The sequence below is a fragment of the Bison bison genome, unplaced genomic scaffold, assembly GCF_000754665.1.
Source record: "Bison bison bison isolate TAMUID 2011002044 unplaced genomic scaffold, Bison_UMD1.0 scf7180017864382, whole genome shotgun sequence".
In the NCBI taxonomy this organism is placed as follows: domain Eukaryota; kingdom Metazoa; phylum Chordata; class Mammalia; order Artiodactyla; family Bovidae; genus Bison; species Bison bison.
The window spans coordinates 3,432,297-3,447,104 of record NW_011494954.1 but is presented as its reverse complement, the minus strand read 5'-3'; the positions used below and the strand labels follow the sequence as shown (position 1 = coordinate 3,447,104).

Genomic DNA, 14,808 nt, shown 5'->3' with positions numbered 1-14,808 from the left:
TCATTGGAAAAGACTCTGGTGCTGGGAGGGATTGGGGGCAAGAGGAGAAGGGGATGACAGAGGATGAGATGGCTGGATGGCATCACTGACTCCTGGACGTGACTCTCAGTGAACTCCGGGACTTGGTGATGGACAGGGAGGCCTGGCGTGCTGCAATTCATGGGGTCGCAAAGAGTTGGACACGACTGAGTGACTGATCTGATCTGATGTGCACATATATGTGTATATATATATTTATGTGTGCATGTACGCATAGCAAAAGTCAGGGAGGATACAAAGTAAAAATTAAGAAAAAGAGTCAGTCATGGAGCATGTTTTGAAATGTTCACTTTTTACTTTAGAAAGTTTAATATTTACATTTCTTTCAAGTGTGGGAGATTTGTGAAATTTTAAAAATGCAATAAGAATATATCACATAATAATAAGTACACATAGAGATGATCTGTTTGTAAGGGCTATGTGAGGAATTCATTTTTGAGTAGGTTTTAATTAGTATTTCCTGGTGACAGGGAATTAAAAGACAATTTGGAACAATTAGAGGAGACCTCCACAAAAAACTGAGTGGAACTCTGGGCAACCTAAAGAGAAATGGGTAAAGTAGCAATGTAAAAACACTCAGTTATAAGAGTTGTGATTTAAATTCAAATGAAAGCTCTCATTTTTTTAAAAAAGAAAATGCCTTAATTGGACACAGCTTAATTAGCATTTGCCTCAATCAAGCAAATTAAATTCTTTAATACTGAATATAGGAAACTTCAATTTCTACTTAAAAGTTAAATTATTTTTACAAACTTTTTTTTATATTTGTGTACTTGAATCTAATCATTTGCACAGTTTTAGTTAAAAGAATTCAGCATGAGAGATTAAAAATACTGAAGAAAGAAAATAAATTATGAAATTATCTTCAGTTTGCAGCTTGCTTTACAAAGATTTAGAAATCTCTTTCTTGTACAGCTCAGTCTTTCAAAAGCATGGCTCGGCCTTTTCATGTCTAGTTATAACCTTAACATTGTAAAGGTAGCAATTCATAGATAGAATCATGGGGTCAGCAGTTCATACTTCAGAATTCTAAGAGATCCTTAATAATAATGAGTCAACACCTGAGGAATTACATTCATTTGATCAATGCAGAAATGTTGCTGCTCAAATACCTAAGTAGTTAAAAAACAATATATCAAGGAGTAGAAAAATCCACCAGCACCGGAACTATACCTATTTACATATTGTCTTAAAGGTATTATTATTATAACCCCAAACCAGACATGCCCCAGGGCTCCATTCATAAAAATAAGCAAATATCATTTACTGGGAACTAGTTCTTAGTCTTCAGAAGAAATAAAAGCATTCCATGTAAGAATTAAAGTCATTGTCAATTGTTCTATTAAAATGTTGTTTACAAGTGCAAGTCTTCCCAGATTTGTTCAGAGAAAGCTGTGAAAGCAATCTTATCTCCCATTTAAAGGCACGCACAGCAAAGTCACCACAAATTTTCTATTTAAATTTGAAGACTTCCTTGTATTTTATCTTTATTCTGGAAAAAATATACTATTTATCCTATTAAATTTCTACTGCTTTTCTTTAAGATATTTCACATTTTATTTCATTTCAGTTATGTTTTCCAGTAGAGTGTACTAAAGAATTTTAACCAAGTCCATATAACAAATACATTTATTACAATATAACACCTTGCTATAGTCAAACAAATGATGTCGTATCTTCACCACTATTTAAAAATTAGTGGTGAATTATGCTTATCTATGGGCTTCCCTGATGCCTCAGACAGTATAGAATTTGCCTGAAATGCAGGAAAGCTGAGTTCGATCTCCGGGTTAGGAAGATCCCTTGGAGAAGGGCATGGCAACCCACTTGAGTATTCTTGCCTGGAGAATTCCATGGACAGAGGAGCCTGGTGGGCTATAGTCCATGGGGTTGCAAAGAGTCAGACACAACACTTTCACTTTCACATGCTTATGTATATGTATACACACACACACTATATTGGCCAAACATACATTCTGTGGCATACAGATTTTTGTTGTGCAAATGATGGTTTTAAAATCAGGGTTTTAATTTAATTTTTAATACAAAAGGTAAAGCTAAGAAAGCCAAGATTGTCCTCCAAATTATTGTGTGTTTTACTGTTTTAATTTTTAAAGAACAGATTTTTTTTTTCCTAAAAAATTGTTTGGTATTTACTGTATCTTTTGTGTTGGACTGGCCATCATTATCTTCATTTTACGTGTTAGGAATCCAGAACACATGTCTTAAGAAAGATTTCTTAAGAAAGCTCACAGGGTGCTTCTTCCTGCCTCTTTTATTATCATGGTCTTCATTTATGAATCAACTAAAATAGATAATTATTAAGGACTTCCTACCTTCTGTGTTCTGGAGTAACCAAAGAGAGGGCTGATAGTTTTACAGTGTAGAGTCCAATCATGCACAGAATGTATTGTGAATGTTGCTCTGTAGAGAATTCATTTGCAACTCATTGGGCTGTGGTCCCTAAGGTCAGGCAACCAGTGGCATTGATTATTGAACAAGTTATGGTTAGTGAACCAAGAGACTCACAGCTCTTTGTTTGGGTGTTTGTACATTGGAGATAAGAAGTGTAATGCACAGAGAAAGTTACCATGTGAAACCAAACACAGCATTAAAAGTACTCTTCAGGGTTTGAGTCAAAGTTCTGTGGGATCATGTTGAAGAAAGGATCAAACTGATTTCAGGCATCACAAGGTGGTAGGATTATTGACTGAAAAGAATCAAGGAAATAGCCAAGGAACAGTAAATATTCTAAAGAGGATAATGTTTTTATAAGAGTTGTTTAGTGGAGACATGCAGTGTGAAAAAGGACTGAAAATAGACAGGGCTCAGCTAAACTACTGATAACTTTATATACCAGTCTATGGTATTTGAAACATGTGGTGGTGGTTTAGTTGCTAAAGTCGTGTCCAACTCTTTTGCAACCCCATGGACTGTAGCCCACCAGGCTCCTCTGTCCATTGAATTTCTCAAGCAAGAATACTGCAGTGGGTTGCCACTTCCTTCTCCAGCAGATCTTTCCAACCCAGGGATCAAACTCATGTCTCCTGCATTGCTGGCAGATTCTTTACTGCTGAGCCACAGGGAAGCCCTATTTGAACTATGCTGCTGCTGCTGCTAAGTTGCTTTAGTGTGTCTGACTCTGTGTGACCCCATAGACAGCAGCCCACTAGGCTCCGAACTATAGGTCAAGGGAAACTATTGGGACTGAGATGAAGAAAGTAGGGCATGGATTCAAATTTATGAACCTGAGTTCCTACTTTATGTACTTTGTGGCTATTTGGCCAATTGTGTAACCACTCAATACTTCAATCTTTCCAACTTGAAAATAAAATACATCACACACATACATTTTTGAGTTGTTAAAGGATTAGATTAAATACACTAACACACTTATTGCCAGGAATAAATGAGCTTAATATTAATGTTCTTATTTTTCTTATAAACAGTTCCCACTATGTGAGCTGAGTTTGGGCCAGTTGATTATGAATAGATTAAAATGAAATGGGAAAGAATGGCATCAGAATGTCAGATTAGAAGGCAACTGCACAAGTGGCAAGTTAAAATTAATCCAGAACTAGTTTCAAGTTCTAGCCTCATTTATTTGTACTGTCTTGGGGCCAATCACTTAGCATTTTGAATCAAATTCTACTTTTCATTAACTATAAAATGGGACAATAACAATGTGGATGGATGATTTAGGGAGACTGAATACTGAAATATTACCTATCTTTTTAAACTTAGTAGCTGCTCAATAAATTGTAAATTTAAAATTCCTATTATTGTTATTAATACTATAATCTTAAGAGCAGCAGTGACTCAATAGGATAACAAATGTCTGATTATGAAAGTAGAGAAGAAATGGATAAATTCAAGGTGGGAAATTTGATAATTAATGACACAGACTTAAGAAGTGATGTATCTATGAAAATATGATTATTGAATATTTTCAATAACATGGTAATTTTGTGATTTCTGGGATTCCTTATTTACAATAGCAACTATTTTGTCTGTGCCCTTTGTTTTCCTTCAGAAGGAATCTGGCAAGCTTACAGGGTTGCTTAGGAGACACTTAAGTTCACACTAAGAATCCAATGTATGTAGAGTAGACTCTGTTTCTCACCCATACACAAATGAGTTTCTCATCTCACTGGTGTGGTCCAGCCCATGTTGATGTCTCTCAGATCTCACCAGTTATCACTTATATTTAATTATATGTTATGCTTTGCATTTGTTTCAACTTGCTTTCTCCTCATTGATACTAGAGTGGACAGAGCATAATTCTTATATTTCTTTTGTTTTCCCATCATGCCCAGATCACTCACTTAAGATAGTGAACTTAATAATATGGCTTGGCATCCTTTCCTACCAGAATATCCCCCAACTTAGGATGATAATTTTCAATTCAGTAATTCTGTGTAGATGACTGTTAGAGTGGCATGGATGGTTCTAGGATGTGTTCCTCCATTCCTAAAGCTCAGCTCCTCTGCTGCATGGGGCTAGAAGGGTTTGATCAGCTCTTGGTGATGGAGAGAGCTTCATGACATCACTCTGGTTTAGTCTGGTTCTTATTAGTGTTGGTAGTCTTGATGTGCTTCCCCTGTGGCTCAGGGATAAAGAATCTGTCTGCTAATGCAGGAGACATGGGTTCAATCCCTGGGTCAGGAAGATCCCCTGGAGGAGGAAATGGCAATCCACTCCAGTATTCTTGCCTGAGAAATACCATGGACAGAGGAGCCTGAAGGGCTACAGTCCATGGAGTCGCAGAAGAATTGGACATGACTTAGCGATTCAACACCAACAATCTTTGTTCATGTGTTGGCCTCCACTTAGATGGTAAGTTCGATCTTAGTGTTTATAGTATTTTATTTCATCTTAACCCCTTCTATTTCAGAGAGCGCTAGCCATGCTACCATTCAACACTCCTGTCCTCAACCTATTCTCTTGTTGTGTGTAACTTCACTTGACCTGACAACATTCTGTGCATCCCTACAACTTTCCCTCGTCTAAATTTTCTGTACCTACAAGATAGCTGAAACCTTTGTGTGCTACCCCCATCAATTTATTTCCAAGCACACTCTATAATAATCCTTTTCCTCCCTGCTGTCAAGGGAATGGACAATAAGCATGCAATCTGCAGGGAACTAAAAGCAACTCTATGTTCTATGTTCACCCTTGACCCAAAGTCAGGGGAATATGTCAAGGTGTCATAAAAACTGTTCATACTCTACTCTTGTATATCAAGGAGACATTAAAATTCCCCTGGCATTCAACCTGGGATCAGGATGAGAGTTTTTACTATTTTACCATTTCCAATTCCATTGTCTATAGACATTTTACAGTACTCCTCTACAACTCGTCTTCAAGGAGAACTGGGGGGAGCACTTATTTTTTTCCACTGGTAAGGTAAGGAAAATCTTTACACAAAGAACAATGTACTCCCTTACAGGCCAAGGACTCCTAATTCCAAGTCATGACTCTCTCGCCCCCACCACCCCTCAAATCTCCTTACTGGGTTATAGCTGGTCCTACTGTCTCTTTGTAAGACCCCTGGAAAGTGTCAGGTCCAAATTATTGGGGCTCTTTTTAAAATATCTGGTGCTCAAAATTTCTTTTACTCATTGAACTCAATACTATTCTGGGACAACTCAATACTATTCAGGAAAAAGTTTTACTTAATGTATCATACTGCTTAATAATAATATGCCAGCATTAACACAGAAAGTGAGCTGCTGCTGCTAAGTCACTTAATAATATGCCAGAATTAGCACAGAAAGTGAGATAACTAGAGTAAAGGAATTCACTTTCATTCAATAATTATTTAAAGAATTTCTTCTGTTTTAAATATTTATAAAAGATAAACGGTATTCAGTTTTAGAGTAAAACTAAGGGGCCTGTATGACCCTCTAGTTAAATGGAATGATTAATATACAGAAACTGTATGGAAGACACATTGGTTCATTGATTTCAGACTAGGACAGTGTGACCCTGTTCATTTAGGTTTCTAGGAAAGTTTACAGGACTCATTTTTGGATATCCTTTCTAAAGTCCATCCATCTTACCATAAGAGAATCCAGTTATCTCTCCCATTATAGCAGCAAGAGTAAAAAAATAATTTCAGGGAACACTTTCCATTTCTTACTTTAGAGAAGTATGTTTGTTATTTTTTCCTGTTTTCAGATAATTCCTAGCTCATACGTTCCTCTAAACTCTAAGGATCACTGATCCACAGAACTTTCACTTGTACAAAACAGTATCAGAGATGGTCCACTCTGGAGAGAAGGAATAAGTACAATAACAATATATAGATAGGACCTATACACAGAATGCCCATATCAGGGAAACACATGAAAATTCATGGATGGGACATATTCAACCTATATTCTCACATAGTTGAAAATTTTTCAATTCTAAATTAACTCTGAAGCTGTTTTAGCTGAAATCTTGCAAGTGTTTTCTTTTTCTATTGCTAGCCTCATTGTCAGAATTAAAAACAATTTTTCTGCAATCTTTAGGAACTATAGTCTCTAAATGCACTTTCACTCATGCCATTAAACAATAAACCTTGATAAAAATCCTCTGCTTTGCATTTCAAGTCTTTTTCCATTTAGCAGCTTCCTCACAACCATAAAAGCACATGGGGAAAGACTGAGAGGAAAAAAATTCAAAAAGATATCTAACTTATGGTCAAAACATATGGGACAAAGTTGTCCAAAATATTGTCACAACTCCTCCATTAACAATTCATTCTATTGTAGAGCAGTCAGACCTCCCAGATTCCCTGACAGACTATTATATTCAGAATGGCTTTGAAAACTTACGGCACTTAGACATGCTCTGGAGACATATAAAAATGTCTTTATTTAGAATGGAACATATAACAGCTGCCAAATTTGTAGGTTTGAAACCACTTCCAATAAGAATTAAAAGGCCCTCTTCCCAACTGAAATAGGGCTATCAATATATGACTTGTCTGCTCATGGGAAATAGTGGGTTCTTGTCTCTGATGTTGCAATTTAGTTTGAAATCACTTTCGTGATGACAGGGTACATAAGGATGATAAAACTATAAAGATGACAGTCTAATCTTCAAAGATCACTGATCATTGATAAAAGATTAAATAACGTAAACATCTGAAATGCCAGATTATCAGCTGGTTGGCACACTCTCAGTACTGAAGTATGCTGAGATACTACTGATAAGTGAAAAATGCTTTTCTTACAAGTAATGCAAAAATACATCCTCCCAAGAGGTGCAAGTGAACTGTAATAGCTTTGAGTTTAAGATGTATATTTTTTCTTATTAGTGAAGCAATGTTTATAGTGTTAATAAATGATTTATAGTAAAGTGCGCAAAATAAATTTTCCTCTCAAAGTGAAGACTGATTGCTGAGAATTTTAAGCACTTTTAAATCAACACTTTTCCGAATTCTAACCGCAATTTTAAAATATACTTACAAGAATGATTAGACAGGCTGGTCCTATAAAACTCCAGATAAAGTTGTTTTCTGTGCTAAGCCAACATCTGAAAAGTAAATAATAGATAAAATCTATACTTATGTTTGTATGTACTTCGACAAAGCAAGAGTTTCAGTGATATACACAGCTTATTCAGAATTGCATATCAAATATTTATGAGAACATCTTAACTTACACTTTGGTGGTGCCATAATATCTGTATCCTAATGATGCTGAAAATCCAACTACCACAGCTGGGCTGAGATAGCCAAAAATATAAAAATTCTTGTGCAAAAATCCTTTGTTATAGATGACTCCTACAACAATGAGATAGAGGTGGATGCCTTCAATGCACATCCATGCAAAGGCAGCTAAAAAGAAGTAGTGCAGCAGCCCAGCAACGATGGAACAGAAGAGCTAGACAACAAAGAAAGAATAAAACCATAAGCAATGCTTATTTTAACATTATTGTAACATAAAATATTGACTTTCTCTATAAATTATACTATTTTAAATAATGCTTGATCACAGTAAAATATCCTTGTCAGATGTCAAGCTTTTTAATTGTACCACTTCCACCTGATTTAAAAGAACTGTGCTTCACCAAAGTGCAACACTCATCAGTCCTGTAATAGAATTAAGTTGCTAGTCTTGTCTAGAGATTTATACTTTTTATACACTTATGTGATAAACTGTGGATTGGTCACATGCAACCATGATTATCTCAGTGACTATGCTGTGATTTGAGCTGATTTCTGTTTTGGAGATATCTTTATTTTAATTGTGCTCAAAGAATGAAAATTAATGCTAACACTATGTTAAACAAAACATAATAAATAAGAGAGGGTACTGAATTTATAAAACAAATGAATATTTTACAAAAATACCCATTATATATTCACTTTAAGTTACAAGATTAACAGGTACATTTGAGACGGATTTCAGTAAAATGTTATCTATTAGTACTGACTTCATACTTAGAACTATAGTTAGAAATGAAATAAGAAATAACAAATGAAGCAGTTATACATTTCTGTATTAACAGAACTAACACAATTGGGCTTCCCTGGTGGCTCTGATGGTAAAGAATCTGCCCATAATGTGGAAGACCCAGGTTTGATGCCTGGGTCAGGAAGATCCCTTGGAGAAGTAAATGGCAACCCACTCCAGTATTCTTGCCTGGAGTATTCCATGAACAGAGGAGCCTGGTGGGCTACAGTTTATGGGGTCACAAAGAGTCTCACATGACTGAGTGACTAACACACACACACACAACACAATTACTGGTGAGATAACATAATAATATTTAAATACTTACTACACTTAATAGAGTATAAGTCAATCATAAAGAGATTACCTACTAAAATATATTTTAGAGCAGTATATAAGGTTGGAGATGATTAAAATCTGGGAACCACTTTAATGAAGAAGTGAAATTTGAAATATGGCTTGAAAATGGGGAGAATTTGACAAGTGAAACATAGAATTGAAAAGAAAGACTGAAAAAAATAGTTTTGTGATGAGGGTAATGATGGGATGAAGACAGGGGAATTATGCATTGGAGGATAGTGGGAATACACAAAAATGAATGATGTTATAAATACCATTGAAAAACAAACAAAAACAGAATGGAGTTTACAATTTAGCATATATTATATTAAATAGGTGCTTTGTGGCATCTACTTCAGAAGAGAACATTGATAACTGATGGTTACCCCCACTACTTGGAAGATCACTAAAAAGAATGGAAATATGGAGGCAACTGAAGGTTCTGTGGTCATGTTGATGTATTTCTCTGGTCTCCAGCTGCAGAGTGGGCTGCAGCAGCTGCATAGGAAAGCCACTGATGTGCCCGGGATTTCTGATGGCTGCTGTTGTTATTCACTCGCTAAGTCATGTCAGACTTGGTGAGACCCCCAAGGACTGCAGCATGTCAGGCTTCCCTTTCCTTTATTATCTCCCAGAATTTGCTCAAATCCATATCCATTGAGTTGGTGATGCCATCCAAGCATCTCATCCTCTGCTGCCCCCTTCTCCTTTTGCCTTCAATCTTTCCCAGCATCAGAGTCTCTTACAATGAGTTGGCTCTTCCCATCAGGTGGCCCAAGTATTGGGGCTTCACCTTCTGCATCGGTCCTTTCAATGAATATTCAGGGTTGATTTCCTTTAGGACTGACCGCTGATAGCCATTAACTGAGCACAGCAAGACATTACTCTTCTTGAGAGACTTGCCATGTGACTTTGGTTGAGGGTCTTCTGAAAGGACTACTTCACAGGCAAGCTGAGCTTTCCTCAACTGCCCTGCTTTCTAAAGTGTTTCTGTGCATGGCAAATCACTTCAGTTGTGTCCAACTATTTGTGACCTCATGGATTGTAATCCATCAGATTCCTCTGTGAGGGATTCTCCAGGCAAGAATACTGGAGTGGGTTTCCACACCATCTCCTCCAGGGGATCTTTCTGACCCAGGGATGGACCTTGCATCTCTCACATCTCCTGCATTGTCAGGTGGGTTCTTTACCACTAGCACCACCTGGGAAGCCCAAGGTGCTTCTACTTCTACCACTAGTCCTTTCTTCCTTCTTTCCTTCTTCACTCAGGCTCAGACCTGCATCTCGGCCTGATGGCTCTCCATGTCTTTATCTTCCCATCTGCTCTCAGAGTCATTTCACCTAATAAAGTTGTTGCTTGTTTTATCTCACCTTAGGTCAGTCTAAATCAATATGGGAGATATTTGACAAGGCTCTAGATCATTAATGGTGGAAAATGGTTATTATAAAAGTGCAGTTACTAGGCTGAGCTAATTTATCAAATTTCAACCTATGAATTCTAACCTCTTTTGTGTTCTGTCCCTGTCATACGATAAACATTTGTTTTCTAGTATCTTTCTCCCCTCTACTTTTGTTTAATGGCCATGTAGAGACAAACCAAACCAAAACAAAACAAGGTTATTTCTTTTTACAGTTCATCATGAGGGCCACTGTGGTTAATGGAACTAATCATCAAGTTGCTAATATATGTTAGCATTTCAAACTTAGAAAAGCTTTAAGAACAAAGTATATAGTGTGTTTGCTCCACCAAGCCCTTAATTCCAAGTCATGTTTCTATTACATATATATTTAGGAAAGTAAAAATTTAGAAAGCAGAGAGTAAGAGAGATCTACATACCTTATTGGTATTTGTATTTATCCCAACAAGAAAAACAAGTTCAGCAAGGAACAGGCTACAGCAGAGATTTTTGTGAATTGTTGTCCTCGTGCTTTGAATTTCACTGAAGAACCAGAAGGTAAAAATGCATAGGGCAAGGCAAATCAGTGAAATAATTATTCCTAGCTGAGTGATCCTTGTAAGAATATTATAATCTTTAATACCCTAAGGGAAAATAATAATACAGCTGTTAAGAGACTTAACTCAGTAGCTTGTCAAAGGAACTGCAACATATAATGAACTTTCTTTTTCGGTGAAACATTAATCAAACTGTTCCTAAAATGTAAAAATACAAATGTGCATTTAGATGAGAAAACTTTGTACTTCTGAATATGCTTAATATTCACAGAAATCTGATATAAATCACATAGCACTTTAACAGTTCTATAATTAGTGATTTTTTTTCTAAGCATAGTGTATATTAGTATATGGTTTAACAATGTTATCACCATCGGTTTCTTGATATTAGCAAGGCAATTCATTATTGTAATGTGAAAATGGTTAATTAAAGCAGATTTATCAGTGACAAGAATAAGTCTTACTTCTACGCAGTAATTCATTTAAACACATTAAATGAAGGTATCATAAATGCTGCAAAAATAGAATAACAAAATAGTATAGGTGAGAGACTTTGAAATGGGAAAGTTTGGTTTCACTCTAACCAGATGGTTTTATATACATAACAGAGGCACCTTAGTTTATTTAACATTCAGAAAAAAATCACCTTTCATTCAGAAAAAAAAAAATTTATCACTGACATTACGGTTAGGCAGATTTATTTAGTCACAATAAGAATTTGATGAATTCTAAGTTTTGTATAGAAATGAGACTGCAATCTAAAGATTACAAAATAAAAAAATTATACAATGTAAAAGCAAGATATTATGATGTAAAATACATAATATGAAGCTTTTTACTTTAGTGAGATTTTTCATGTCTAAAATTCTGTGGCATTCTACATTATTAAAAAATTGTATTTGTTACAGATATGCTAATAACACTTACTGACCAGGTATCAGAGATTTAAATGAATCTGTCATCAGTAAAAATAAACTTTCAATACAAAGGGAAAAGCCCTTAAAGTTCATGATCCTTTAAAATGTACAAATGGTTCCTAAAAGCAGCATTAAAAACTAAAGTCTGGATAGAAATCTGATATATAACCTACTAGCTATTATAAACTGGTAAGTCTTACACTAAAAACAATCAAAGATTTAAACTATATGTCATAGAACACAGGTAAGAAAAGAGAGACTAAAAAAGGTAATGTTGAGATCATATCAATAAATTAAATATGCTATTTACATCCAAAGAACATGTAATAATTAATTATTGTCTTGAACAACGTGAAAAACAAGAAAAAAAGCAAAAGCCAGATTTAGAAATATGAAGTGGGAAATTGCCTTACAATAGAAGAACCAGAAGACATCAAAATTGCAAAATGTGTCAGATGGTTACAGCGGCACGAGGTGTGGGTATCATTCGAGTGTGTCAGCTCACAGCCCTCTGAAGACCAGCTGCCATTCATGGTGTCAGGTAAGTAGTTCCAGAACGCACACTGACTCTTATATTTATCTGTGGTCTGAAAAAGAGACATTTCACTGATGAGATAAGAGTCACACATATGATATCATTTCAGTTATATTTAAAATACTATTTTGCATAACAATATAATTAAAACCACACCTAAAAGGTAAAGCATAAAATCAACACTAATAAGAGAGTGCTGCTGTTGTGTGAAAGAACTGAAGTTTTTCCTACGACCATGCTATATTTGATCAATTCTGTTTCATGTAGTTGTGAGAATTATTATCAACTGAGATCACGTAGGGGCTTCCCAGGGGGCTCAGTGATAAAGAATCTGCTTGCTAATGCAGGAAATGCAGGAGACCAGGGTTGAACTCCTGAGTCAGGAAGATCCCCGGGAGGAGGAAATGGCAACCTATTCCAGTGTTCTTGCCTGGAAAATTCCATGGACTGAGGAGCCCAAAGGGCTAGAGGCCATGGGGTGGCCAAGAGTCAGACACAACTGAGCACTATCATGTATCTTATCTAGAATGGGGCATGACATATCTTTATTATCTTCAACAAATATTTATTGAGTATGCACTAGCTGTTAGTCATTGATCCAGGTGCTAAAAATAAAACACTGAACAAAACAGAAAAAGTGTTTGTATTGCTGACTTTATATTCTAATGAGAAGATGAGAAATTATTAAAAACGCCAGGGAAATGAGAGCAGGATTAATCTTGAGGAGGCTTCTCACAGGAAAAGATGTTTAAGAAAATACTTCAATTAAGTGACACTGTGAGCCCTAAAGACTTGGGAACAGAGGGTTCTGACAGCTGGAATGGAAAACAGAAAAGCTCTGAAGTGAGACTCAACGAACGTTTTCCAGATATATCTAGAAGCCAATGCAGTTCCAGTAATGAATGAGGTAAAGTGTGGTGAGTGTAAGATCATAGATCACAGGGGCTGATCAAACAGATTACAGGATGATTGTTCAATACGTAGCAGAGTTCTCCTTATCATATATTAACTAATCACAATACAATACCTAATGCACTTTAAGTTTTAATAAGTTATTCATAGAATGCTATATATCTATGCTAGTTTATCTTTTAGAAATAAAACTATTTACAATTATATAACAATTTACAGTTAACCACGTGCTTTCTCACCCACTTTGTTTAATCTGATCCTCCAAAGAGCCTTGTGAAGAGGGTACTGTATTAAGAGACTAAGATATGTCAAAACTGTATTTAAGACCTGGTGGCTCGGGGGTAAAGAATCCACCTGCCAAGCAGGAGATGTGGGTTCAATTTCTGAGTTTGGAAGATCCCCTGCAGAAGGAAAGGGCAACCTACTGCAGTATACTTGCCTGGGAAATCCCATGGACAGAGGAGCTTGGCAGACTATAGTCCATGGGGTTGCAAAAGAGTTGGACATGACTCAGTGACTAAACAACAATAACAAATCATTGATAAGTGGAGTAAAACAGAATCAAACATAAATCTTCAGATTAAATATTTATTAAAGAAAATATTGCTGGTGGTTTAGTCACTATTCCGCGTCCAAATCTTGCGATCCCATAGACTGAATCCCACCAGGCTCCTTTGTCCTTGGGATTCTCCAGGCAAGAACACTGGAGTGGGTGGCCATTCCTTTCTCCAGAGGATCTTCCTGACCCAGGGATCAAATCCAGGTCTCCCCATCACAGGCAGATTCTTTACTGAGTCAGTAGGGAAGCCCATATGTACACTACCATGCATAAAATTATATTGGCTTCTCTGGTGGCTCAATCAGTAAGGAATATGCCTGCAATGCAGGAGACCCAGGTTTGATCCCTGGGTGAGGAAGAACCCCTGGGGAAGGAAATGGCAACCCCTCAGTATTCTTGCCTGAGAAATCCCACAGAGGGAGGAGCCTGGCCAGCTACAGTCAGGGTCATGAGTTGGACACAATTTAGTGACTAAACCAAACTACCAACACATAGGCAAGGCAGAGAAACCAGAGATCAAATTGTCAACATCTGTTAGGTCACATAAAAAGCAAGAGAATTCCAGAAAAAACATCTACTTCTGATTCACTGACTAAAGTTTTGACTTTGTGGATCACAACAAACTGTTCAATTCAGTTCAGTTCAGTTCACTTCAGTTGATCAGTCGTGTCTGACTCTTTGCGACCCCATGAACCGCAGCACGTCAGGCCTCCCTGTCCATCACCAACTCCCAGAGTCCACCCAAACCCATGTCCATTGAGTTGGTGATGCCATCCAACCATCTCATCCTCTGTTGTCCCTTTCTCCTCCTGCCTTCAATCTTTGCCAGCATCAGGGTCTTTTCAAATGAGTCAGCTCTTTGCATCAGGTGGCCAAAGTATTGGAGTTTCAGCTTCAACATCAGTCCTTCCAATGAATACCCAAGACTGATCTCCTTTAGGATGGACTGGTTGGATCTCCTTGCAGTTCAAGGGACTCTCAAGAGTCTTCTCCAATACCACAGTTCAAAAGCATCAATTCTTTGGCACTCAGCTTTCTTTTTAGTCCAACTCTCACATCCATACATGACCACTGGAAAAACCATAGCCTTGACTAGATGGACCTTT

The 14,808-nt window shown here is 36.7% G+C and overlaps 1 protein-coding gene across 2 annotated transcripts in view; it reads right to left on the bottom strand.

Annotated features, from left to right (window-relative positions):
* ELTD1 (EGF, latrophilin and seven transmembrane domain containing 1) overlaps positions 1 to 14,808 on the bottom strand; it is a 142,453-nt gene that overhangs the window by 27,065 nt on the left and 100,580 nt on the right. For both annotated transcript variants that reach the window (XM_010857568.1, XM_010857569.1), the window contains exons 9-12: positions 12,110 to 12,283; positions 10,663 to 10,866; positions 7,693 to 7,913; positions 7,497 to 7,563 (exon numbers count right to left, since the gene is read on the bottom strand). In XM_010857568.1, coding sequence (XP_010855870.1) covers positions 7,497 to 7,563; positions 7,693 to 7,913; positions 10,663 to 10,866; positions 12,110 to 12,283 — 666 coding nt within the window. The remainder of the gene's footprint in view (positions 1 to 7,496; positions 7,564 to 7,692; positions 7,914 to 10,662; positions 10,867 to 12,109; positions 12,284 to 14,808) is intronic.